Here is a 27,499-nt window from a genome sequence, read left to right on the forward strand (position 1 = left end):
CCTGTTCAGATGACAGCTGGGATAGGCTCCAGCAACCCCCGCCACCCTAGTGAGGACAAGCGGTAGTAGAAGATGAGATGAGTTTATTTTGTTATGTAGAATCCTTGTCTGCATTTCTCCACACAGTTAAACAACACTGGGTGTCAAAGCTATATGAGATTGATGCAGTTGTATTCTTGCAGGTAAATATTTTATTGGATTCAGTACGTGTGTGTGACCATCACCAGCCCTTTCTGGAAGCCAGTTTGTTATTGAGTGGAGTGACCTTGTGTGGCAGAGAGGACAGTGCAACACCTCAGTGAATAGAGGGGGAGGACAAAGAACAGAGAGGACGTGGAAGGATGGACAGAGGAAAGGGGGCATGTGGTGTTGGTAGGAACTGGTGAAGTGGAGAATCCTGTGCTTTCCAAGTCACTCAAGACTGAATGTGTCCAGAGGGTTTCTGTGTAGATCTCTGCAGAAAAGTGAGAGTCCATGAAGGTAAGGGTGTCCCACTAGAGGAGCTAAGTCACAAATGAGGCACATAGTGATAGAGTGAAAGAGCAGTCCAGTCCTTATCAGGCAGGACTCGTCAATTCTTCTTGATGTTACCCAACACCAGCTGGCAGATGACACCACACATGCATGTGGGCACTCCCTAAATATGAATGAGACCATCACCAAGGCCCATAGTCAGGTCTTGGCCCCAAAAACCACTACCCCAGTGCGGGAGCACAATACTCTGACCTACGGTAGACTGTTGTCAGAAATATAAAATATAAAATAAAAAAAGCATAATGGGAGAGGGGAATGTATACACAGTATATATACATTTTTCATAGGAAATATGGTCCAATGTGACAATGAAAAATTAGACTGGAATGTCCAATGAAAAATTGGACTGAAATGGATATACAAGGTTACTCATCAAATTCACAACATAATTTTCAAATGCACATGATATATAATATACACCCACCAGCCACTTTATTAGGTACACCTTGCTAGTAAAAGGTTGGACCCCCTTTTGCCTTCAGAACTGCCTTAATTCTTCTTGGCATACTTTGTGTTGGAAGCATTCCTCAGAGACATGACATAATATATCTAAATATCTAAAATATAGATAGCATGTGAAAATATCTATCTAATATCTAAAATCATCTATAATCTATAATAGCATCATGCAGTTGTTGCAGATTTGTCGGCTGCATCACCTCTACATGCCTTAATGCACTGAATTGCTGCCATGTGATTGGCTGATTAGCTATTTGTGTTAACAAGCAATTGAACAGGTGTACCTAATAAAGTGGCCAGTGAGTGTATAAACCTATATGTGTGCCTTGCATTTGAAAATATATTGCCAAAATGTCACAAAAAAGCTGCTAATCCAAACCTTCAGACCAAAGTCTTATGTCCCTACATATATAGCATATAGCAAAAAACCTTATTAGATTTGATAAATGTCAATTTGACCATGAAGGCCTGATTTCAAACAGTTCAGACGATGAGATGTTTCTCTGATACTTGAACTCTGGGAAGCAATCATGTGGGCTCTAATAGGACCTGCCATTAATTGGTTGTTTCTGAGGGCTGGTAAATCTAACGAACTCGTACTCTGCAGCAGTAACTCTTGGTCTCCGTTTCCTGGGGCAGGCCTCATTAGAGCCAGTTTCATCGCAGCATTTGATGGTTTTTGAGAGTGCACTGAAAATACCTTCGATATTTTTGACATTTTTTCCGGGAATGTCATCATGGGTTGCTGTTTTTCTTTACGTAGTGTCTTATAATACGGATTACTGACCATTCTTTAAGTTAGGAAACAGTCTTGTTTGTTGCCAGCAACAATTGTCAGCCTCTCAAACACATTACCTCCAGTATTTATGGGACTGATATACAGTGTATTAGTAGTCACAGGGGATTTACATTGACCAATCATGGATAATCATAGAGCTTAATTGTGGACTATGAGACTTTGAGAAGAAAACACATTTTCGAATTGTGATTTATGATTGAAATTAAGAGCAGCTGCATTTGCAGCCGTTTATAGGGCAAAGAATCATATATGTAAACTTTTATAGGGCAAAGAATCATATGTGTAAACTTCAGCACACATTTTAAATTGTGTCCCTGTGCCTCTCAGTTAAGTTTAGAAGCATGTGGTTTTCATTCAGCCAATCAGCGAAGATCAAGGCAACGCTCTCAGGTCAAATGAGAGTCAAATGTGGTTTGCAAGGCCCACCTCTGCATGAGGGCTGAGCATAACTCTTTTATTAGGTACCACAAAGAAGTGCCAGAGTGCCGTATAGCGGGTTAATGCAATAACTTAATGTCTTTTGGAATCAATTCCAAACATAGACCTCTGGTGATTTTGTGTACCAGCTGACCAAACAAGGTTTGAATCATACTTGAACGAAACCGGTTCTAGTTGGTTAAAAAAAAAAAAAAAAACCTGCCACCAAGCCGCATCCTGCAAACACCCACCAAAACCACATCCGTCTAAACAGGGGACAGTAGTTCTTCACTCTGTGGGGATTCTCACATGTAGAAAACTCACTAGAAATAGCAATGCTATTTGGCTCACCTTTAAAAACAGTGTGCTGCTGAGCTCTGGCAATTTCCTGATGAAATTGTGCACCTACATCACGCCAGCCCTTCTCCCAACACACACACATGCACACACTTCCCCAAGAAGAAATCGATGACCTTCTGTGGGAGGTGGAGAGATGCCACAATCCACTATACTGCCCACTAAATAAGCAGCCACTGGCAGATAATGTTAAATGAGGTAAGGAGGAGATAAACCATTTGGTTACAGCATTGTTCCTTTCCCACAGTAATGCAGGAAATGATTCAGACATGAAAGTGTTGCTAGTAGAAAAAATATAGTTCAAGACAACAGTGAGATTCGTAGATATTTCTAGCATCAAGACCACTCCCAAATCATCTTGGGAACGCAAACATTTGATCCTCTTTGCTACAACGTCTTTATACCATTTACAAAACTTTCAAACTAAATTTCTTCAGTTGCCAGATTTCCTCAGTCTTGCATGTGTTGGCTCTTCCTAATCCCCTCACATCTTTATTCATAGGGCTTTGATTAGGTGACTCCGCAACCTTCCATTCCTTCTTCTCTTTCCTTTCAGCCTTTCCTTTGTGGTGTGCTTCAGATCATCATTCTGTTGAAGGGTCCACTTCTGGTTCAACTTTCAGACAGATGGCCTCACATTCTGTTCAAGCAGTCTTTGATATGATGAAGAATTCATAGTTGGATCAATGACTGCAAGCTGCTCAGTCCCTAAGGCAGTGAAGATGCACCAAATCCTTGCATTTCCACCACGGTGCTTCACAGTTGGTTTAAGGTTCCTCCCCTGAAAAGCAGCCTTTAGGTCGTATCGAACATGTCAAACAACTCTATCTTTGACTGTTCACGGTCTGTTGTAAGGTGCAGTATTCGGCAAATTGGGTAATTTGACAGCTGTTTGAAATCTATACAAAATGTAAGTGATTTCCACTGGCATCCAACACCTTTACTCTCAGGCCTCAGGAAGCTCTTTAAATGTTGGTTTACGTGACACTACTCACTTCAAAGAGAAGAGCATAACGTAGATATCGGCTTCTGAGGTCCTAATCATTTGAAAATAATCTGGAGGCCTCCAATCCCTACTTAGGTGCTAAATGTAGGGATGTGCTACCCGTTTCCTTTTGTAATTTAGTCTAGTTTTAGTATCAACATGCTCACCTGTGCACAGTGACAATGTTGACAAACTGAAGTTTAAAAGACCTACAGCGCACCTTCCTCATCATAGTCACCGCGTTGACATGTGATAATTATCACTAAACACGTAAGCTGAGATTGAGGTTTTGCAAAAATTTTTTTAAACAACTATAGACCACTTCATGGCCTACGTCACTGTGGTGTCACAGCGTTAGCTGGAGGGAAACACTGTCAACCACTAAGTTGAAGTTTTATTGCATACCAGGCACTGCCAGCCACAGACAACCTAAAAGAAAGGAGACAATAATCAACCCTGGCGTTTGTAGGGCACACTTCATATCAAGCAAGATTAGTTTCAGCCTGGATAACATTATGGTTTAGACTAAATTGTTAAATTACGTTAAGGTAATCATTATTTGGAGGATTCTTGATACATGTTAATGCTAATGCTAACCGCTAGCTAACACAACGTTAGCAGAAGTTGCATACATATATTACCCTGCAGAGTGGTTCCTCTCACCTCCTGTAATATCTTTGTAGGAGAGGCTTCACTTGATAAAGACAGACCAGACTTTGTCCCCTCCGTGTCCTCCTACGGTCAAACTGTCCATCCAGTGAATGAGTGTGCAGGGATCAGTGAATGTAATCAAGTCAACTTTTTAAAATAAGACTCACAGTCTCGGGGGAATGGGTGTATCAGTACACACTCGTCCATTCTTGCCAAAACAGTCCGTTGAAATATTACAAGCTAGAGTGTTTGAGATGTTTTTCCTCCAGCTAAGTCCGCCCCTCAGAAGATGTCAATGTTTACAAGCTGTGAAGGGGTCTGTTGGACCAGTTAAAAGTTTGACGCCATAATGATTCTAGACAGGAAGTCAGGAAGGAAACACCAAAGGTCCACAGGGTGTGAACCTTAAATGTGGATGCAAGATCTGGTCACAATCCATACATTAAATATTGAGAGAGTCCATCTCCAGAGAGTCCATTATTGAGCTTTTGTACTGGATAAATAACACAATATCCCCATGCAGGCTGTACATGTTTACTGATGCCAGAAGAAACAGGATGACATTATATTTTTTTTTCTCCCAAAAATACTGTGATTTCACTTTTTACACCACAGAGATATTTTTGTAGCTCATTTTTTCCTTGCAGTACTCTTCCTATCTGCTCTACCCAGTAACACCATGTCTTGTGGTCTATGTCTGATAATGACACTGATGATGAAGTATTGAGGACCCTCAGTCTCCAGAGTTCTGAGCGGCTCACATCCTCTTTCCATCTCTCTCTGATATGATTGGTCGCTGAGTTAATTGTGGAGGTCACACATGGATGGGGAATTGAACTTCTTCCTTGGAGACCACAAAAACTAGATCAGTGAGAAGGAGACAGCATCATTAAAAGTAAACTGTGGCTACAATATTAAAGACTGATTGTGACCATTTCTTCGTACTTAGTGGGAGATCATAAAACGATGCAAAATGGATCATTAAATTAATGTACCAGTAATGTAAATATGGGACTTAAAACGCAGGTTGGAGTGGATTATAGATATTTATCATGGAAATCTGAAATCCAAACGAGCTGGGAACAATGATGTAAAACTATTGCTCTGATTTTATTTGATGAGGATATTTTGCCTGAAGTCAGTGAGATTTGCTATCTCAGCCTGATGGGAATTTGGCATTTGTTGATTATTCTTACAATATGTCCATCTAAATGAGAACAGCAAAAATAAATAAATAAATAAATAATGGTTCACATCTGCAAAGGACATGAAAACTCTACTTAAATAATTTTTTAAAATGTTACCTCATGAGCCGAGTTTTCTCTGTTGGAAAGTGATTCATGCTATATGTAAATATAATAATAAATAGTCTTACTTGGTTCTTTCTTAGTATAGAGGCATGAGGATTAAAGTAATTACATATTTAATCTTTAAAACTAGGGCTGCATGCAGGTGCCAAAACCTGCAGTTCCTCAAATGGCCACTAGAGGTGGAATTAGTCAGGAGGTGGAGTAAGACGGAGTCAAGACGGTGACGGCCTGTGCCACAACACCGAGCTTCAAAAACAGCTCTTTAGGAACATAATTAGACTCTTTCAGACTCAATTAAAGTTGCTGAGTTCAATTCTACTGGGTTCTGATGTTATGACAGATCTTATAGACAGACATCGAGGCATTTTACTGCATTGTACAATTCAGAAAGTCACAATTATAATGGTGTTTAAAACCAATTCTCAGTGAAATGTTCCCAGTTCCTTTGTGAATATTACTGTCATTGTCATTTTACAACACTGTTTAAGTATTCATTACGTGTCACTGTCTTCATTCTTATTTGATCATACCCAGAGTTACTGAGTTTAATCCATTTTTTTGCATGCATATCTGCCTCTATACTGATACCAGGGAGAGCAACAAGATGAAGAGACACAGGAGCAGAAATCTGTTCCCGAGATAGTCAAGATTAATGATTGAGTACAAGTGGGCGAAACTGAGAAATATACCACTGAGGAAAATACAACTATAAATACTGGCGCTTTAAAGATCTGGGATCAGGTCGGAGCCGTGCACATCCACATGAGGTTTTTCTCCTTTACCATAACCGCTCATTGTCTTTACAGTGGTTTTGTTTTGCTGCTTTAAGACTGTCTATGTAAGCCATTCTGAAGGTGAAACATAAAGGTTACGGCTCGTGACATTTGCCAAAGTGGTAATTATTCTATTCAAAGCACATTAGATATTTAATGAGCACTGGACAAGTGCTGTGTAAGTGCTGACCTTCATGGACATGGAAGGGAGTAGCTGTAAATCCGTTTTGCACTTCATGACATTGGTCTTAACCACCCGATCATTTTCTTGATTGTGAAAACGATGGAGGAGAAATGCTTCTCTGAGAGTGGCCTGATGATTCTATCTTTTCTACATTATTAGAGGACGCTACAGTTTAATCAAATCTACCATTTCTGTTTCTCTTCATGTAACTGTGAGAGTGAATAAATGTTTTAAGGAACTTGTAGAAACTGATTGGTGGTGCCTCATGCATTATACACTAGCCTGAGACAGAAGAATAGAAAGTTGGGGCCCACAAATTATAAGGACACACAGTGTACAAAAAAAATCAAAAATCCAGCCAAGACATTAAAGGCTTTTAACTTTGGTCTTTGGTATGTGTGTGTTATTGACAGTTTGAAGAAGCCCTTATGTTGTTAGAGAAGCCTTCACTCGTGCATAATGTAGGAGCCACAGATATAAGAAGGAAATATTTGGGCCCTTATAATATAAGTATACACAGTGTGTGAGCCTTTCTTTGGGTGATTAACGAACATCTCAGTACAGTTCCAGTTCCAGCTCAAGAGGTTAAAGCCGTTGGTCTTTGCTAGGTGTGCGCATCTGACTATTGGAAGAAGCTTTTCATGTTGTCTTCCCTCAAGAGTAAACACAAGCTGTGCAAGAGGACCAATTACAGTTCTTAAAGCCTCCGCATGGCATCTCCTGGCTGAGGAGCTTACTGAGCAGCCACTGCAGGTCATAAGCCCACAGTGCATGAGTATAAATGAGTGGGAGTTGTAATATGTGTTACTTTTCGTGTTGTTGCGAGGATGAAATGAGAAAATCCCTCATTGATTGCGCAGTAGGGAAATTTTGCAATGTTATGGCAGTAGAAGGGGGAAAACAGTAACACACAGGACTGGTACAACATAGAGAAGAATAAAAATATATTTAAGTAGGCGTAATACTGTAAGTAATAATAAGTTCAAAGACTAAGTAAAATTAGTATTGCGTATGTCTTCCTTGTGCTTCCAAATCAGGTTAAGACTCATCAGAGAATAGACTTCTGAGGACGTCTTAGCAACAGGATGTTGTTAGTGGGGGCCTTTGGGTCCTATGGGATGAGGGGAGGAGCCTCTGTGGATCATCCCACAGATACTTGATCAGTTTGGAATCTAGGGAATTTGGAGGCCAGGTCACCACCTTGTGCCTTTGGTCATGTTGTTCCTAAGCCGTTTTTTGTGTGTGTGTGTGCATGCGTCAGTCTCCATCCTACTGGTGATGGCTGCTGTCGTCAAGGAGTGTCATTACTATGGGGTAAAGGTGCCTGGTCAGGTCAAGGTGAGACGCCAAAAGTTCCCCAGCAGAACTTTGCGTTGTCAGAAGCTGGTCATAATGTTACGCATGATCAGTGTAAGTTCTCTGAGCAAACTCGAGTCAGAAAATGTTATAATGTTACTTTTGTGCCACATATCTTGACTATAAAGGCTACCAGGCCTCATCTGTGGGTGTTTTTGTTGGAGGTCTGAGGAGTGCAGATCTTTTAAAACCCATCTGACCAATAAAAACAATCACTTCCTTGTTACAGTATTTGTCTCTTCAGTTTGTTTCACTTGTACAGCACTTCTCTTCTGAAGATCAACGTCACTCGCTTGTAGGAAGGAAAACGTACGAAACCCCCCCAAAAAGAACGACACGTCACGGTTTGTTGTCTGTCTGTTTTGCCGCAGGCTTTCTCATGGTCAGACTCTTCCTTCTTGCATTCCTTTCCAGAGGCAGGTTGGTCTCATTGCCAGGGTAAGCTGGAGTAACAGATGGTTGCTGGAGCAAGTCTGGCCTTTCCCTCTCTCTCTTTCTCTCTCTCTTTCACTTCCTCCCTCTCTTTCTCTCTCCCTCTCTGTCTCTCTCCTCACAATAACCCCTCCGCTGTTCTCATGGTAACACTATCTGCCAAGTCTGAAGGATTGGATTTTTACAGGACACATGAGCTCAGCACTGTACCAGAGGTGGACACTGTGCTCCCACTATCGCTCTCCTTCCCTGCTGCACCTTCATCTTTCTCTCTGTCTGTCTTTTCTCAGCGCTTCCTCCTCCTTCGCAGGCCCAGGATCCCTTTGTCTCCTTTATCTGGCTCCTCCTCTCCTCGGCTCGTCTGTCGTCGCTGCCTGTTGAGTCAACGCTCCCTTCACTTCCTTCTCCTGGTTTTGTTTCATCATCTAGAAATCCCAACCATGACTGGGCTTTATCAGTTCGCATGTATGAATCTAGCTCCAATCTAATCTCCTGCATCTACTGGGCTTTTGTTCCTCTTGTCTTTGTTGCGCTGTATCTTTACTTCGGCTGTATCATGTTCTCCAGGGCTGTGCCGATAGTCTTATCACATGACTGATGGTTTCAACTGAAAAAAAGAAAAGAAAAAAGAAAAAAAAAGTGAGGACCATTGTGGTGTAACGTTCTTCCAGTGTGGCTTACTTTGCTCTTCGTAGGGGAGGAAGTCAAACACACACATACACGTGCGGAGACTCGTACTAACACACTTATTAAGGATGTTAGACTGAAATGGACACAGCATGGTGTGGGATAGACAGCCAGCTGTTCTTTGGGGGCAACTTAGATTTCTGAAACAGTGGCCATCTGTGGCACGCCGGTCGAGGGAGTGACCCAATCTGAATTCAAAACATCTTCAGAACAAATGCAAGGCCACACACACACACACACACACATAGACACTCACACACCAGCCCAACCCTTGCTCCATCAAAGGAGAAATTCAAATCACGAGACTTAAGAAGGGGAAGCGGGCTTTCTGTGCGTCTTGCCATGTTTCCACCCACAAGGTGAGCTTTCCTGGCTCTCTCTACCTCCTCTTTCTTCCTCTGACGGCATTGTAAATGGAATGAGTCTGGTTGCATTTCTGTATTACGGGGGGATAAAGTATCAGTCCTGGTAATCTTCCGTGGATTAATGGCTTCTTCTTTATCTGCTGCGGCTGCTCCGCTCAGATGTCTGGCCGGGCCAGGAGCCTCCTGCTGGAATACTAATGACAGACAGACAGACAGCTCCAGCTCTCCCTGTCCCCAGCCCCAACCCAGCCCACGAGAGATGTGTGTGTGTGTCTGGAAGTGTGAGTGAAAGGGAGCACATATGTGTGAAGTGCATATGCATGTAGATAGACAGCAGGGTATATGAGACTGCGGTTGTGTATACGTGTGTCTCCATGTGTGTGTGTGTGCATTTTTTGCCCCCCACCCCCCCTCCCTCCAGGACCCCGTCGCCTTCTTTGTGAGGTAGTCGCTGTCCTCCTTGTCCTGGCTGACACCTGCTTTGCATACAGGAGGGGCCAAGTGGAGAGCAGGGGAGGGGCAACGACGGTGAAATGAGGGTCCCCCAGGGTGTGCGAGACGGATATAGAGGGGGACAAGGGAGAGAGGGAAGAAGGGGAAGAGGGAGGAAGACAATAAACAGCAGATTAGGAGGAGAAAATGAAGCAAAAGTGATGAATTGACAGGAGAAGAGAGGAACAATGGGACCTATAAGCAGACCGCAGCAACTGGACCACACAGCGTCACCCTTTTCCTATGAGGTGGCACACTTATGGACAGCCGTGCGGTAGTAAATAAGCCGCTGTAGGGTGCAGTTATCCCATGGTAACTCCAATGCCATTCCCTCAACAAGGTCACATTTGCACCATACAGACCCTCGGCTAAGAATATCTAGTAGGTCCTTCTTGAAAGGGAAAATAACCAACAGTAAACGCCATCTGCTTCCTCGGTGAAAGAAGAAAAGAAGAGGAGGAGGAGGAGGAAAGAAAGAAAGAAAGAGGAGGGGGAGTGACTGAAGCACACCAGCTACACTGGCCATGCTCGTGTGGACAGAAATACAGTGGAGAACAAAAGAAGAATGTGCGCTCCAAGCTCTCCACTTTTTCCGTGGTGGAACAGGAACCAATGTGAGAGCAGAAGCACCAACAGAAAAAAAAATAAATCAAAATGGAAACTAAGAGGATATTCCAACCTCAGATACTCAAGAAACGTGGTTTTGCTACAACAAGTCTGCAAAATCAGCCAAATACCTGCAAAAAGAAAAGCATAAAACACAACTGTAAGGCACTACGAAAAATCTGAAAAGTGTCAGATTCATGGGCGTCTGTCGTTTCTCTGTTTCCCTTTGAAAACTGCATCTCGTTGTAAACGAACTTTCCGTCCACAAACTTGGATGGAACTTTGCATGTGTCCGTCCACAAAGCTGATTCCTTGATTTATTAGACCCCAGAGACCTCTCTTACAAAACACACGGACTAAGGTGTCATTCTCAGTGAAAAACAACTACGGTACCAGTGACAAGCCTTGGAATTTGATCCAAAACAATATGTATCATCTGATATTAGACTGAAGCTTAGGTATCGTGAAGAAACTTGATTAGAAGTGTCACGGAAAGGAATGCATCCAGAGAGGGAAACAGGCAGCATCGAATTGTTTTCAGCATTGTCAGACAAGGATGTGTCAGTATTATGAAAGACCGAATAACTCAGGTACCCCACACTAAAAAAAATGCTGTATATGTGAAGCATAATATTCCATGTACGTTTTTGATTATCTCTGTTGGCCTATTAGCTCTAGTTTTAAGGCTGTACCGAGTTTATGGTGCCATACTCATTTGTGCCAATGTGCCTTTTAATTTACTGTCTTTCAATTTAGTTGCTGCGCGATTTGCCAAGCATGATTTACCCCAAATCGATTGAGATTCTGTCTGAATCGGGCAGTAAATCAAACAAACAACACACACTGCTACACAAATGTTCTTTGGGGCCTCTTCACGCGGTACTCTATGCAAAAGTACGGTCAACTCTGAACAAATTTTCACAGTTGTTGAGTGTCTAAGTGAAACGAATCAACATAATAGGCTGACTTTTTTGGGGCGAAAGACTTTTGTTCTCCAATGTTTCTGGTTTTCATTCTCTAACACATGCACATGCAGCCGGCGTGCTAGTCACATTACAGCAGCTTCACTTTTTGGCATTCTCCTCGCAGCTGTTCTTTACAAGTCAGATCTTGAATAGTGGTCGACGTAGGCCGCTCTCGTTTGGGCGTTCAGCTCCATGAAGAGACCTCTCTGTTTGCTTGTGTGTGTGCGTCTTTGTGCGAGAACGCGAATCAGAGAAAAAGAGACATGTTATTCCTCCACGGTACCCCCAATTTTTGTGACGCTCCCTTCCCTTTTCTCTCCTCAAGTAAATGTTTTCCTCTTTATTTCTTTCTTGCCCTCTATCTGCCTTTTCCCTTCCTTCTTCCTATCAAAGCCTTTTCCTGTGTGGTCCCGAGCACTTCTCCCCTTACTTTCATCTCACTCGAACAGCTAATGAGTTTGATTGCATCACCCGCAGAGTCATTTGTCAGAACTTTGGATTAAGAAACACAGACTTTGATCATTAAAAAATAATAATAATAATAAAAAAATCCCAAAAGGAAGAAGTTGTCAGTGAAAAGTAATTAATGTCTTCTATGCTACCGTGCACTAGTTTTCATTTCATTATTTGATATGTCATGCGTGGCGAACATGAGCTCGGGAAGACAGTTGGCGCACGCGACCCCACTAGCGGTCATATGAGTATGTGGTAAGACGTTCAGCCTGTGACATTGTTTAGACAACACAGAGTCGGAGCAGGTGCACAGCCACAAGCCAGAGGACTGCAGCCAGTTTAACACTTTCACAGTCATTTTCATGGCGTCATAGGAGGTCTGGTATGGTACAGCGTCAATGAGGTTCACAGTTGTAAAACTGATTAAAAAATGTAGAAAAGAGGCAATAAATTTATTGAAATTATCAAAAAAAATGTGAGGAAATAACAACCACTATATTATGTCAAGTGTAGTTCAGTATAGTGTCTGGTCTGTCCAACAGTACAGTGATGCTCTTGGCATAGACTTAGAAGAGCAGGGTTTAGAGCTAGGATTTGTTTTTAGCCAGGCACAGTCCATACCTCCTCTACATGGAACAGGGTTAGGGTTAGGGTTAGGGTTACCCTCTGGCTACTGGTTCACTAGTTGGTTTAATCCATGCAGCAAGCCAAGATAGTATAGTTTACCCAACAGCTCATCAGGCAGGTTTGGTGTTCAAAGTTGTAGTAGTGTCTTTGGAATAAGAAATTCAGTGGTAGTCAATGGTAGTTTTTTGGCAACGGTCGTCAAAAACTGCAGCTCTGGGGGGCACTGATCCACGGAGGCCTCTCCCCTCAACTCATAGGACCTAAAGGCTTGCCAGACACCACAGGACACCATGTCCATTCTCTGATGAGTCAGAACAAGGCACAAGGAAGACCAACACAATAATAGGAAGTTGGTTTTAATATTGTGGCCAATTGGTGGATGTACATAAAAGCACAGGATGTCGTGACGAAAGCAGTATTCAGTATTTCATGGCTACTTAAGAGACAGGATTTTATCAGCTATTTTATATACTGCAGGAAAATAAACTTAACCCTTTGCAGTAGCATTTTTGTCTAATCAGATATACACTCGCATGTTTATTCCTTCAATTATCAGCAAAATCCAATGAAAAACAAAAGAAAATTGAAATTGAGCCCAGATGCCATTGAAGATGACAACACCTTGTTGATGACATTTCAACAGTTTGAATTTCACAGTAACTCAGATGACCGCTCATTTTCAACTGTGGTGAGAAGAAAATCAGTGCAGAATGCAACAACATATCCAGTCTGGAGGCAGCTAGGCGACAGTAGCAGAGCACACTGGGTTCCTTTCATTCCTGACAGCCAGGCGCATAATAAATCTGAGGCTGCAGTCCACCAAAAGTGGACAGTTGAAGATTGGATAAACATTGCCTGGTCTGAAGAATCCCAGTTTCTGCAGATGGTGGACGCAGAACCAACAGCATGAATGCCTGGACTTTGTGTCAACAACCTTGGCTGCAACTTTTTTTTGGCATACTTTGGGCACCTTAACACCAATCACTCATTTATTTTGAATGTCGCAGCCTGCAAGAACATCATTGCTGACCACATGGATCTCTTTATATCCACAGTTTAGTATTGTCTAATGTCTGCTCAGGACAGATTAAGGAAACATGAGATCAAATTTAATGTTCTTCTTGGCCACCCCAGTCAAATGAACTGAATCTACAGAACATCTTCATGAATGCGGTAAAACTTGTGTTTTGCAAACATACAACTGAGAAAATATGCAGAAACGATGTGATGCAGTCACGTCAAGGACTGGTTCCAACATCTTGTGGAGTCCCTGCCATGAAGAATTGAGGCAATACTGAAAGCAGAGTAAGGCCCCACCCAGCAATAGCATGGCAGTTGTAGTAAAGTCTTAATTTAAAATTTGGACCGTATATATAAATTGACAGCAGAGGTGTGAATGTGTGTGTGTGTGTGTGTCAAGAAAGAGAAGAAAACACAAAAACAAAGCCCCCTGGAGTCACTGCTGGTTGGAGGGTTGGAGTGTGAGTGCGTGTGGGTGCGTTTTTTTTTTTTTTTTTTTAGGTGTGCATGCATGTGTGTGCTTGTGACCCAAAGCTCTTTGTGCCTTTTTGATGGGCTCAGCCTTTGTTGCCACTCTGCATGTCACATGCACATGCACCGGCAAAAACACACACAAACACATGCCGCGCACACACATATAAATGCAAGTTGGATGGTTTTGTTACAATTGAAAGGGCATTTCTTTCATAATGTCTTTACTGTGAGGTGACCATTTACACCCATTTAAATTTAAAAATACACTCCACAATTCGAATCTGTACTAAAATCCCAGAAATCTCCACATTTTGTCGATTTAAGAAGACCCTCAGCTATGTTTTAAAACATACAGAAAGCAAATTTGAACTTGAACGGCAGCCCACTTTGGAGTTTTTAACCGCTAGCCATAATTTCAGCATTTTTTTCCTCAAAAATGTTCTCACAACGCAAGATGTCCCCACAAGACTAGCAACCTGTCTGCAGGGATGCCTCACAAATGCAGCTAAACCAGACCACACAACCTCACACATGCAGGCAGCCACCATTGGCTCTGCAGAGAGGGTCCCCTCCTGTCCCCATCCATTCTTGCCTGCAGCTGCTGGCCGCCCTGTCAGTTCCCAGGCATCAAGCCATCAGAGATGACGCCTCCTCACGCCACCAAGTGGTAATGACCTGTCCTGCAACCGTGTTTGCATTAACAGAAAACTGTTTATAGTTTCACCAATAAATTAAATAAATAAATAAATCCAGGCACACACACAAAAACAGTGAACAAATCAAAAAGGCACTCCAAATCCACTAGGTCCCAAACTGATCAAGTATCTGTGGGATATAAAGGAACAAGCCTGATCCACAGAGGCCCCTCCCATCAACCCATAGGGCCTGAAGGCCCCCACTCAGAATATTCTGTTACCAGACACCACAGGAAACCTATTCTCTGATGAGTCGCAACTGTTCTGGAGGCACAAGAGGAGACCTGCACGTTATTAGGCAGGTGGTCATAATGTTATGCCTGATCAGTGTGTAAGTGGTGATGGTAATAATAATAAAAAAATAAATAATGAATTAGTCACACACTCATGCTGTCTGTGTCAGACGTAGCCTGATGGCTTCCAAATATTTAGCCAAGCTGTCTTTCTGCTCTGTGTGTCTGTTGTGTGTTTGCTTGTGTGTCATGTGATATGATCCTGATATGTCCCTGATCTCTAAATAAAAGATATCCTGGAGGCTCAGGTTCAAGTGAAGTACAGGAGAGTTTGTGCTTACAGTATCCTTGCATTGTGTTCTGGTACATAAGCTGTGCAGTGCACCGAATCCTTTCTGCATCCGTAACCTTGTCACTCTGTGTCAGAGCTGAGTGGAAGAATGTGTGCATGTATTGTGCATGCAAGTGCATGTGCGAAGTTCGGCTCGTGTGCACGCATTTAAGGATTAATTTTGCAGGGCCCGGCACATGGAAAACAGGCCAGAAGTGAATGGGGATAAAAAAGGAGCTGAGGGGATGTGTAGGTGAAGAAGTGCACGGAGCAAAGGGGCCGGGGCGAAAGGAGCACGGGCTCGACGGTGGAGGGGCTGCTCAATTCAGCGGGTAATTGTGGTGGTGGTGGGGGTCACACAGGTCTGGACCTCATTAAGAGAATTGCCTGGGAACACTGAGGATCTGAGCTGTTGTCATGTCGCCTGCCTTCCTGTCATGAGAGGCGGCGTAAAGAAAACAGCAGCTCACCATTAGGAGTCAAACGGATCAACACGAGGCAGTTCCGGTGCAAACACTCGCCTGTACCTGACATGCATACGTCTGACATCTGTGGACTTGAGGCATTTCAAAGGCAGGTACATCATCTCGACCAGTATTGCTTTAGATCGTCTCCTTTTTTCCCCTCCTTGGCACCCAACCTCTGTTTTTAATTTGTATTCGCAGGGGAGTTCTTCGCCGTCTGAGGTTACATAGATGAGAATTGGTGGGGATTTGTGGGATCTCTCTCCAGCAGCTTTTTAAAGAGGGTGAGGTATCAATCAGGTGCTGATGTTACACTGATGCAATGTTTCAGCCTATAGAGGATGTTACTTCTGGATACAGAGCTGCTTTATATCAACTTAAAAGCAGTTAAAGCACTTATCAATAGTTCTTTGACACATGATACAGTGAATGAATAATGTTTGAGGCTGCAATTATGAGGAGGTTGCGTTCAGGAACATACTGTACAAACGTAAACTAATTATGTTTTACAATATGAAGTAGGGCAGCATAGATTTGTACCATTCCCTGAATTCTGTCTCATAAATTCAGAGGCTACTACATTTTTTTGAGTGCATTCAAACAGTTTTATTCTCATGCTTTCAAATGTCATTCAAAGCATTCAACAGAATATGACTATGTTCCATTTCAAAATATTTTACATTCAAGAGTGCAGGTATTCAGTATAAATAGAATAAAACATCTGAGTGTCGTAGAATATAGTTTTCTTTTTAAAAATGTATCTGTTTCAGAGTAAGAAATCAAGCATTTACACGAAGCAGAATATATACAGAAAGAATACATTCGCAGATCAGCAGGTGCACAGAACTGGTCCCAAAACCCAGGAATACAATTATGAATATCATTTTTTATAAATATATATTTATATCTATATATATTAAAAATTAAGCTACACTTTTGTACTGCTTGTTTGCAATCAACCCAAGGACGGTATGACGTTCAAATCCGACAGCAGAAATATTACAGTACTTTAAGGATGGGGGTGATTATCCCAGAATAATGTGCAGGCTTGTTTGGAGTCACCTATCGTTTTAGCTTCTTTTTCAGCAATCGGATTGACACTGCATTCTGTGAAATGCAAAAGTTTGATTAGAAGACACACGGGAATAAAAGAAAACGGAACAGAAAGACGTAGTAAACTCCTGACATGACTAATCTGAATCATAAGTGACTCCACAACCCTGCTTAGAGGTGAAAAGGCGCTGTGAGGCGGAGGCTGACTAGTCTGTCTTCTTGCACTGTGACGTCGCCGCGTCCTCCGACTCCTCTTTGGCTTTCAGCGAGCTGCTCTGTCCTTTGACGGGAGACGTCGGGGCGCGCTGCCGTGCTCCTCCGTTCTCACCAGACTCTTTGGTGGTGGTGGTGGTGGCGCCATTGTCGAAGCACGTCGTCTTCACCTCGCCAGTGAGCGCGGCGTAAGGAGAGTTGCCCGCGAAGAGGGTCTTGTAGATGGCTGACTCAACGGTGGCGAAGGGTGAGGTGGAGGAGCCCGTCAGCATCATCCTCGACTGAGGAAAGAGCATAGATGTGTCAAATGGTATATGTAAAGAGAATAAAAAGAGATTAAATTAGTCCATTTTAGCATCTTTCAGCTCATTGTTTTGTCTTTCTTTATCACTTTCCCCCCGTTCTGATTCCGCCACACCAAGCACCTGTTTTCACTAAATTAAATGCACCACACAGCAGACAGATAAAGTTAGCTACTAGCCAGTGAAAATAGTGGAGCATGTAGCGCTTTAGCAGTCAGTTATTTCCCTCAGGAGGACGGTGAGTATTGGATTTATATTAATCAGAATCACAAAACATCCAGCTAATGCTAACGTTTGCTCTGTATTTGTTGTGTGTGTAGTGTATGGAAGTAACTGTTTGTTTAGCGTGTTTGCCACCGCAGATTTAACATATCTCCACATGCTGAGGTCAACTCAGCACTGGAAACTAGAGTATGTGCTTAGTCTGCAGTCCTGCAGTCATTTTTCATAGAAAGCTGACCAGCCATGCGACGGTGGCCTAGTTTACATATAAAAGAACTTTATTTATCAGTGTTTACTGTTCATTAGGGGATGAGAGCTTAGCACGCACGGCATCAAGAAGGCGAAATAATAAACAGCAGGTCTGGACACAACTCTTCAATCTGACGAAATGGTTCGCCCTTAATTTGACGGATCAGAGTCGTAGGGAGCTAACAGAATGAGAGTTGAAAGGAGACGGGGGTAGATTTATCTGTGTCTCAGTCAAGAGCACAAGTTTCCCAGAGAAGAGAAAAGTGGATGATGCAAGCTGATGAAAATGATGCAAAAGCCTCAGCCCTACGGGTAATACCGAGCTAATGTGAGTCACCGCAGCTAAAACTTCAAAAAAAAAAAAAAAAAGCACAGGGAGAAAGGTCATTTAGAAGACAGGACGCCGTAGATGTGTAGGGAGCTGGGTGACACCAACTTATGATCCGATTCATAAATAAGAATAGTATTTAAAAAGCTGAAGTTGTTATTAAATTGATATGACGCGCCGTTTTTAATTGGGCATATATTCTGATCATAGTTTCAGGTTACACTCGGTAAGTCACACTGACCTTGTTGACAACGGTAAAGACGGTGTAGACGAGCATCAGGTGGTGCTTCTGGACGGGCAGGTAGTGAGTCTGCTGGAGAGCGAACAGCACCGCTCCGATCAGGGTGATCTTCGTGGGGCTGAACAGATACACAACGTTAAAAAAAAAAAAAGATCAATAATGAAAGTATTTGATTTTAAAAATCTATTAAAATGCCTCAAATTGTGAGGCTGATTACTTTATGCAGACATAAGAGAATGTCGTATTAAATGTACACAAAGAAAAAAGCAGGAGGCACATCATTATATGTAAGGTCATATCTAATGCAGTGTTAATAAAAGTAAATGTTTGACACCCAGACCTGTATATTAGAAAGAGTCTGGCCAACTAGGGAATGGATCGTCTGAGTTATCCCGCTATGCTGATTGGTTCTGAGCTGGTCACATGTTTCATGGGCGCCATGTTAGATACATCTAACCAACATTCACCCATAGAGAAGTGGCAATAACAGAGAATAAAGTTGAAGTTAAAATATGCTTCAATGCTCAGCCCTACGGCTCCAGCACAGGATCAAGAAGACACGGGGGAAACTTCACAGTGAACAAGAACGGAAAAAGTTATAGAAGCAGAAGATTAAAAGGAAGAACTGAATGTCAACTGATTTCTCCCTGTTATGTGAAGTAAAAGTCAATGTGTCTCTTTGACGTTTGTTAAGATTTTATATAACAAAAATAAAGTCACGCCATCATTATTGTGAACCTTGATCACAAAAACACTGTTTTACAAATGAACTAAGTTTAAAGTTAACCAGGCCTTATGCTAGCCTTATGCTAGATAGCTAGACAGCATTATGCTAGCTAGATATCTAGATTAAAGGTTTAGAAAAATAGCAGCTACCATCATATATACTGTGAAACCAATGTGTGCATGTAATTTATGTCCATGTAGACAGACAAATTTAATTGACACTTAACTTTGTTATTAAGTTATTATGGCTAGCATGCTAATGTTATGGTGCTAATGCTAATACTAAATAACAGTAAGACTAGTTTAATTTTCACTATTTCTGAGTAACTATGATTTGTCTGAGTAATTTCAAACTTTTAACAGCGATGGATGAACACGGGAGACTGAGGAGAAGATTAACACAGCTCCATGACTGATGAGGCGACTGGGCTACAAAACATTTTACAGGCTCATTTAAGATATTTAAAGTAAGTAGACTCTGGGATATTTAAGTGAGGGCCTTTAACATATTGACAGATGTTGGCAATAACATTTATAGGCCTGTTAATGGTGAAAATAAAAAATTTATTTCAACACAGCACATCCGCCCAGTGAGGTTACACTGTAGACTTTTCCCTCTGATGTATCTAAAATGGGGTCATGATTTGAGTTGACCAGACTCTCTCTAATATACGGCTCTGGTGACACCCATGTTGCCAGTGCATAATATCTAGTGTCTCCAGCGTTGGAATACTTTGGAAAATCTTTTCTTTTTTTCGTCAAGAGTGAAGTGAAATTACTGATACCACTTGTCTGTACTGAGTTAGCTTAGCTTAGCTTAGCTTAGCTTAGTTTAGCATAAAGGCCGAAGATAGGAGTTGACAACTTTTCAGGTCTGGTCCAAAATACAAATCTAGAGCTCAACAAACACAACACATATCATATTTCTGTAGCTGTTATTTTACATGGGGGTGACATGATGGTTTATTAGTTCTAGGGAGTGTGTACACCTGACTAAGCCATAGTCCAGCATGCCCTAAAACTGCAACTTAGCAACTAGCAATCCTGCAACAAGCAGGTTTTCCTCGGTACATAGCAACACCCTCATAACGGATAGAGATGTTGTGTTATGTGCAAAGAGGTGACACCAAAATCACTGAAATAATATTAACGAAGAAGTCTTACTAAGACATTCTGAGGAGCTCGTTGGTCTCTGGCTTCCAAACACCTCGAACAAGCTGCTCAAAATTACTTATCAGCCCACCTCCAGCACCTATAGAGGAAGAAAACACACACTCTAGTTAATATGCAGACAGTAACTAATACTACTTTATGGCTCTGGTTGCTTTAAAGTACAAAATCCATAAGCAATCCGTGCACATGATCACCTACTGACCTCTAGCCCAGCCAATGGCGATCATGACCAGCAGGCCGTCCTTGTATTTGGTTTGTGCCAGAGTGACCCCTCCGAGGACCTTCCACGTCCTGGTCACTTCCTTCATTCCTGACAGCACCAGCCTTAGGGGCAGCAGGGCAGCACAGCAGTACACCAGGTCCATGGGGCAATAAAACACAAGGTACCTGTAGACACATATGCCTCACGTGACTTGTGTGCACACATCAACATTTTCCACCTTTGTGTAAACTGCGTGGTCAGTGAACAAAGCCACTGATTATGGGGTATTACACCCTGCTTAGTACATGACTTCACCAGCAGAGGGCAGTGTTTCGTTTATATTTTATAATATGGGGTGTAATTATACTTGCCACCAGTAGATAGCACCAAAGGCTTCATACTTTGAGATGGGAATTCTACAACCTTTATTTCATTCACCACATTTCACGCTCCCTCTACAGCCAAGAAAGAAAGATAAAGGGTGCATTTATTTTCCTCTTAGCGAGCAACTTGCACTAATCCTAGCAATTGCTGCATGTCTTCTTCTCTTTTTCTTTACACTCTGTTGCCCATAAAGTTGGAATAAACTACTTTTTGACCTCTACTCATGAAATGATTGGGATTTATCCTTGAAGGATAAAGTGTATGTCTTTTCAAAACTTTATTGAGCCATCTCTTCCAAGCATATAACTGACTTGTATTAACAGGAATAAAAACAGGAATGTTATTTCAACTTTATGTGCATATTTACACTACGCATTCAGCGTCACATTTACCAGATGACTGAAGCAAGCAGAACACCGGTGCTGTTGGACAAAGGTGCTACTGGCGGCTCGGCGAGCATGATCCCTGACAGCACTGCTCCGCCGAAACAGAAGAGCATGGAGCTGAACCAACAGGCCAGGGGGCTGACTCTGGACACCTCGATAGCTCCTGCACAAGAACATAAGGATATGTATCAGCATGGTCCCTTGTATGCAGCACTTGTTCTATATTTTAACAATCTTGCATCATGTCTGCTCATGCGAGTCCGCAAAAGCCTGTGAACCCTCAGGCCTGGAAACTGCAATAAGTTACAACAAATAGACATGATTATTGTCGTAACTCTGTGGATGTGACTAAAGCGTAGTCTAGACTAGACTTGCAGAAACCAGTTCAACTTGAGCTGTTCAGCCGACCAGAGTGGAGATAGGGGAGTTTAATACTTTGGCCTCTCCCCTGCCTGCGGCATGTGCCTCCGAGCCTCTGTCTAAACATTAACTATCTTGAAGTTCATAAACAGACAGAAAGGTTTGTTAACGCCAATCAGAGCTGCAGTGTTTGCTGTTCAAAGTGCAGAGCAGAGCAAGAACATTTACAAGTAGAGTTGTCGAGATCAGTCCACTACAGATAATGATCAGAGGCTCTCTGTTTCCACGCCGTTTAAAACAAATACAGCATTCATTCTTCCATTTGAGCCACTTACACACTAACTACACAACATCAAGAGTCATGAGTTGTAAAGAAGTCAAGTAGCATGAGGGAGGCTCTGTATTCTTAGTTTTTGATGTCCTTGCTGTAGAATATATTCATCTAACGTACAACCTCAGACCGGTAGTTCTCACCACCTTGAGCCACTTGCCCCAAGTCACCGTGACTGCACACGGGACAAACTGGTAATCTGAGGATTACAGACAGATTATAGACTCCTGGAAAGAGATCGGTAAACCAGGTGGATTTATAGCTCTGTCTACCTCCTCTGAAGTCTCCCTTAAACTCAGTCCTCGTGGCTCAACTTTTAACATTCCTCCCACAATTCCCCTTTGCAGCCATTTGTGAGCTTTCCACATTAACATAAATTGCGGGGAAGAAAATGCTGAAGTCGAAGTAGGGCAGCAGTGCATTGCACTAGTTGCTAGCATGGCGATATGGTTATTTTGACAAGTGCTTTTCCTGCTTTGATATGTTAATGCACAGGACAAAGTGAATAAAGAAGATGTATGGAATAAATAAGTAAAAGAGCTGATCCATTCATATGTCTTCACTTAATATCTTACATTTTCACAGAAGATATTTAAGGGAGCATCATATATTATGTCAACCTTTAGTTAACGTGTTAAAGTCAAATATAATACATGCAATATTATAGGTAATCTATGGAAATAGAAGGCAGTGAGGAATATAATATCTTAATTAAAGCCATAGTCTGCTGGAAACTTTTCTTTGATGTTTCCTTGGTTCGACTTTAATTGCTCCTAATTGCACGGAACCCAGGTTACATCGATAACTTTAGTTATTTCCACCACACTTCCTGTACTCCTTCTGCTATCGCTACAGTTGCTATTTTCTCCAACTCTAACAAACAATCACTGATGGGTGACATAAACTGCATCGCTAATTGTGCACCAGAGCAGACGTACATTTATATTTAAAATGTCTGCACGATATTTTATGTCGTTGTAGCATCAAAATACACTTACAATTTCAAACTGAAAGTGTATAATGGCCAATTTCATAGCGTAATATAATCTATTCCCAGACTTTTATTTTACATGTGCAATATGAATCTGCAAAATAAGCTTCTAAAAAAAGAATTATAAAGGACTACTACACAGGAACTGTACTTCACTAAAGTACTAATAAATGTTCCACCTCTGAATGGTTTCAACTTGAAGTGAGACACACTGGAGATATGTGAAATATCTGTGTTAACACATTTCACACATTGGCAGTTTACCACGTGTCCTCGTGAAGTCTGGTGTAACCAACACCGAGTTAAAAAAAAAAGTGGTCGCAACAGTAACAGAGGAAGTTTGAAAAAGAGAATGGAAAGAAATATGTCAGATAAGGAAAAGAGGCTAAACTATGTTCCCAGTCTGGCACCACGACTGTCATTTGAATCCTCTTCCCTTGTTATATCCTCTGCGAGGCCTAAATGCTCAAGTGTTGCTGCTTTTGTTGTTCGCGTTGCTGCAGTTCACAAGTGCAGCACGTTGCTTACACAGTAAACACCGTCGCTCAGTCATCACCTTTAGTTCCAGGGCAAAACAAACTCCTGCAGTGAAAGCGTCTGATCCGGACACCGACCAGCGGAGAACACACCGGGGGTTTGGAGACGTACGTTTCAGGCTGATTAATTCTTTATACATGAATGATTATATCTGCAAACTAAAGACAAAAATACAAAAAACACACACACAAAAAAAGCTTGGACACGCTGGGCTACGCCTTTGGCTCATAAACATCCTGTCTCCTGGTTTTGCATTTGAATGAGACACATTTAAAATTCAAATTCACAGCTGTAACTTGTCATACTTTCATTTTCCCCCTCTTAAGCGGTCTGTCTACACTGGAGAGACAGTAATTTGTCTTTTCTCCTCATTTTCCCCAAGAATTAAAGCCAACAGAAATCAAAAACAGTAGTCATGAAGATTAGCTTTGAATGTGAAATGATTTAAAGTTACATCTGAGGCCAGCTGTGAATGATCTCAGATGATGCATACTGTATGTACTGTAGGTAAAAACTACTTGACAACACAGCACAAGTGTTAAAACTGTTTAACCAGTCCAACTTTGCAGGAGAAATAAACATATTTACAGGCTGACACAAAATCCTTTAGGTCTCTGTACCTCAACTCTTCTCACACTTCATCTTTTTTCCATTTTTCTATTAGTCGGGATCGGTTACGTTCAGCGAGGTGCTGCCAAGGATGGGTGTGGATCTGGATATTAGAAAGCGGACACTTTGCACGCCGATTATTCTATTCTTTCTTCCTCCTCTGCAGGAAGGGTAAATGCATATCGCCCACGGAGCACTAGATAACAATCATCTCTAGTTATTTTTAGTTTGAAGAAATGACAACTGACATATAACTGCTGCTCCTCGTCCTCCATGTCCCTGTCCTTCTGTCTCCTTTACAACCCATTAACAGCAGCATTTACAAATGCTCTTAAAATAACCCCACAATGTGATAAACACGTGGCGAGAGCCGACTGATGCTCTTTAAAGCGCTTGGCACAGAACTTGTTTGTGCGTCGAATGCATAATTAAACGAAATGCCGCATACGTCTTCCACCGTGGAAGTTCAGTCAAGATTTTCTCCTGCTGAAGTTTGTCAAAGCCGCCGAAGAGCAAGAGGGAAGGACTAAACACAGGAAAGAGGACGGAGAGGGAGGGTTGAATGGTTTACGACATTCCTTTCCTTTTTGGGGAAAAGACAAAGCGCACTTGACGTCTTCAGTGTTTTGTGTCTTTGACTGGTGGAAAGATTTAAACCTTAAACCTTTCATTCACGATTACCCCGAGCAACTTGCAGTTAAGCTGGTGTTCAAACTGTCTTTGATGAAAAACGCATGCTGATACAAACAAAACATCTTTTTCCTCTCGCTTGTTCTTGGTCTGTATTTGGACTCTCTGTCCGCTACTTCCACCTCTGACGGAAGGAAAGATACACAAAGGGTTAAAAGGTCAGAGCAGCTCGGATGCTTTGAAAGGCAAGTTTGAAAATAGATCGTAGGTTTACAGCAGCGGGACTACAATAGGCCGTGTGTGTGTGTGTTCCTTATGTTTGTACGTGTGTGGAAAGCCAAGTCCCTCTGCAGTTAAAGTCCACCTGTTCCTATAATCTGTGACATAACCTGGCTCAGGGCCCGACTCCGGTCTGAGCTGTTACAATGGGCTGTGGCCCAGTCCAACACTGTGCTGTGTGTTTCAAAGTTTCTTATATGTATGCAAGTCAAGTCAAGAGGACAAACCCACATTACAGCTAAAGTGTTATCAGCTAATGAGAACGATAAGGGCTGAACTAAAACTTTTAATCTGTGGGACACTGTACATTTCCTTTCCCTTAGTCTGGCTGCTGTAGGCCTAACCAACCTGCCTGGTGTTAATTGTTATTTATTCCGATCTGGATGTTGCATAATTCTCAGACCTCATATACCTACATACTGTGCCAGACTGCTGAGCTGTAACATGACTACTATTGTCACTGGCATAGTTTTATGCCCCGTTGCTCTTGTTTATTCTTAGAGCAACAATTTTGCAGGGCACGCTCTACAGCCAAGGAATACTTGAATACAATGCTGCTTCAAAAGTCAAAACCGTTTTCATTATTAACATGCAAATTATTTTTAAAGGAAATGATTGACATCCGAATTAATTAAATAAATTAATGATAACTACTTATTATAACTGCACAGAGACAATTGTGGTGTCTTTAAATCTTGAAAATGACAGAAAATAGACTAATAGACTAATAGTGATGGACTGACTAGTGTATTTTCTATGCAACGTGGAGGAAAAATTGGCAAAACAACAAAAAAATACTTATTAATAATAATACTTATTAAGCTAATTGTAGTGTTACAAGATAAATGGCTCTAGTTTAAATGGATATATGAGTACTGTAATTCTGAAACAGTGGTAAAAAAGATATTTTCTCTGTGTGCAACATCCATTGTGGCTGCGTGGCGTTCAGGACATGTAACACAACTGCAGGACATTTACCACAGGCCAAGTTTCATCAACTTAAAACTTCAGCAAAACTATCCAGCTAATCTAAAAAAAAAAACTGTCGCCTCTTCCCCTGCGACTAAACTCACGCTGCACTCGAACTTTCCGTCTTACCTGGCTGCTCCCTCAGAGCCATGACTGACACGATGTAGTGCGCCATGTCAAAATAAGGAAACATGGACAAGTTCGCCAGTCCGAGGGACAGCTCCTCCAGATGCAGCAACCCGAACAAATCCATTATTTTAGTTTCCGAAACAGTTCAGGGAAGAGTGGGCTCGTAGTTCATGTCACATAGGAGTCCTATGTGGAGTTGAGGGAAGAAAAAAAAAAGGCACAGGTCCAACTCAGAGCATCAGGGTTCCTCCACCTTCTGTCAAGTATCAAATGAGCCAGTCCTGACAGCTGTGTGTTTTGAGGAAATGCTGCTGCAGGGGTTGCTCTCAGTTGGACATTTGACACTTCAGGGTCGCCGGGCAACGGACCTGTGCGGTACAGAGGTTGGTCATCATCACCGCCGTTGGCGTTGCCCCATCAACGACGCTGTCAACGTCGCATAAGCGGAGTTCCTGGTCCGTGCTCCGCCATGCCAGTGATGTGGCGGGCGGAGCCAGAGCCGCCTCGCGATTGGAGGAAGGCGAGCACGGTCAGCCAATCACGAGGCGGAATGTGGCTGCGTGAGGTGATGGGGACGGGGTTTGTAAAAAGCAAACAGAACTCTCATAAACCAGGGGTGTCCAAGTCATTTTAGTTCAGGAGGGCCACACACACACAGCCCTGTTTCATCTTAAAAGGGGGGCAGTAACACAACAGCGTATTAACCAACCGCTCTTAACGTTTCCCTTTGTTTTAGCGTTAAGAAGGACATTATGAAAGCGTTTGCGTTTAACAGACTATTACAAATGATGTTAATGAACAACCAGACATTCATTAAGAAAAAGAATTCTTGCTAAAACAGTGTGCAACCTAGGAATAGCAGTTACTTTTATTGGAAAGACTGCCGTTAATGTATTCAGTGTAATTTTTGCTAATTCATCCCACGGGCCAGATTGGATTCAATGGTGGGCCGTATATTTAGGTGGTACAACCCACAGGGGAGACCTTGATCCCATTGGTCCCATAATTAGATTATAGCTAAAGCACAATAAAATAAGTTAATTAAATGTATCATATCTGGGTCATTCCTAAAATCCGGTGCTATTTAAGTGACATAGCATAACATGGCATGTTTTGGGTAAAAATGGGCTAATGCTTATTTCTAAAAGCTTGGCTTACGTGGTTAACTACCCTCTACCATAGAATACAATGATATGTATGCAGGACTAGTTCAATGTAATTTCATTAATGAAATGGGGTTTTCACTGATTTGAGGTCCACCCTGTTACGCCCTGTTTGCTTCCATTAATGAAATGTGTTTTTCACTGATATGAGATCCACCCTGTTACTCCCCTGTCCACCCTGTTACTTGTGTGTTTTTTTGTTTTGTTTTGTTTTTGTTTTTTGATAATAATTAAATAAAAAGTACATTTTTGATGAAGTAAACCAGGCTGAAATGACCCATATTACACCATGTTGTAAAATTATTGAAGCATATTGAACAAATGTGAATTAATTAATAACATATTTTTGGTTT

At 42.0% G+C, this 27,499-nt stretch overlaps 1 protein-coding gene across 1 annotated transcript; it reads right to left on the reverse strand.

The window, feature by feature from the left end:
* Positions 1 to 16,250: 16,250 nt before the first annotated feature.
* On the reverse strand, positions 16,251 to 26,453 carry tmem38b (transmembrane protein 38B). The gene is made up of 6 exons (XM_047570633.1): positions 25,984 to 26,453; positions 21,155 to 21,311; positions 20,379 to 20,563; positions 20,168 to 20,255; positions 18,278 to 18,395; positions 16,251 to 17,216 (listed from the first exon to the last, which is right to left on the reverse strand). Exons 1-6 carry the CDS (start codon positions 26,105 to 26,107, stop codon positions 16,929 to 16,931), a joined length of 960 nt encoding a protein of 319 aa, XP_047426589.1. The 5' UTR covers positions 26,108 to 26,453; the 3' UTR covers positions 16,251 to 16,928.
* Between the last annotated feature and the right edge of the window lie 1,046 nt (positions 26,454 to 27,499).

This window comes from Mugil cephalus, chromosome 19, assembly GCF_022458985.1.
Source record: "Mugil cephalus isolate CIBA_MC_2020 chromosome 19, CIBA_Mcephalus_1.1, whole genome shotgun sequence".
Lineage (NCBI taxonomy): Eukaryota > Metazoa > Chordata > Actinopteri > Mugiliformes > Mugilidae > Mugil > Mugil cephalus.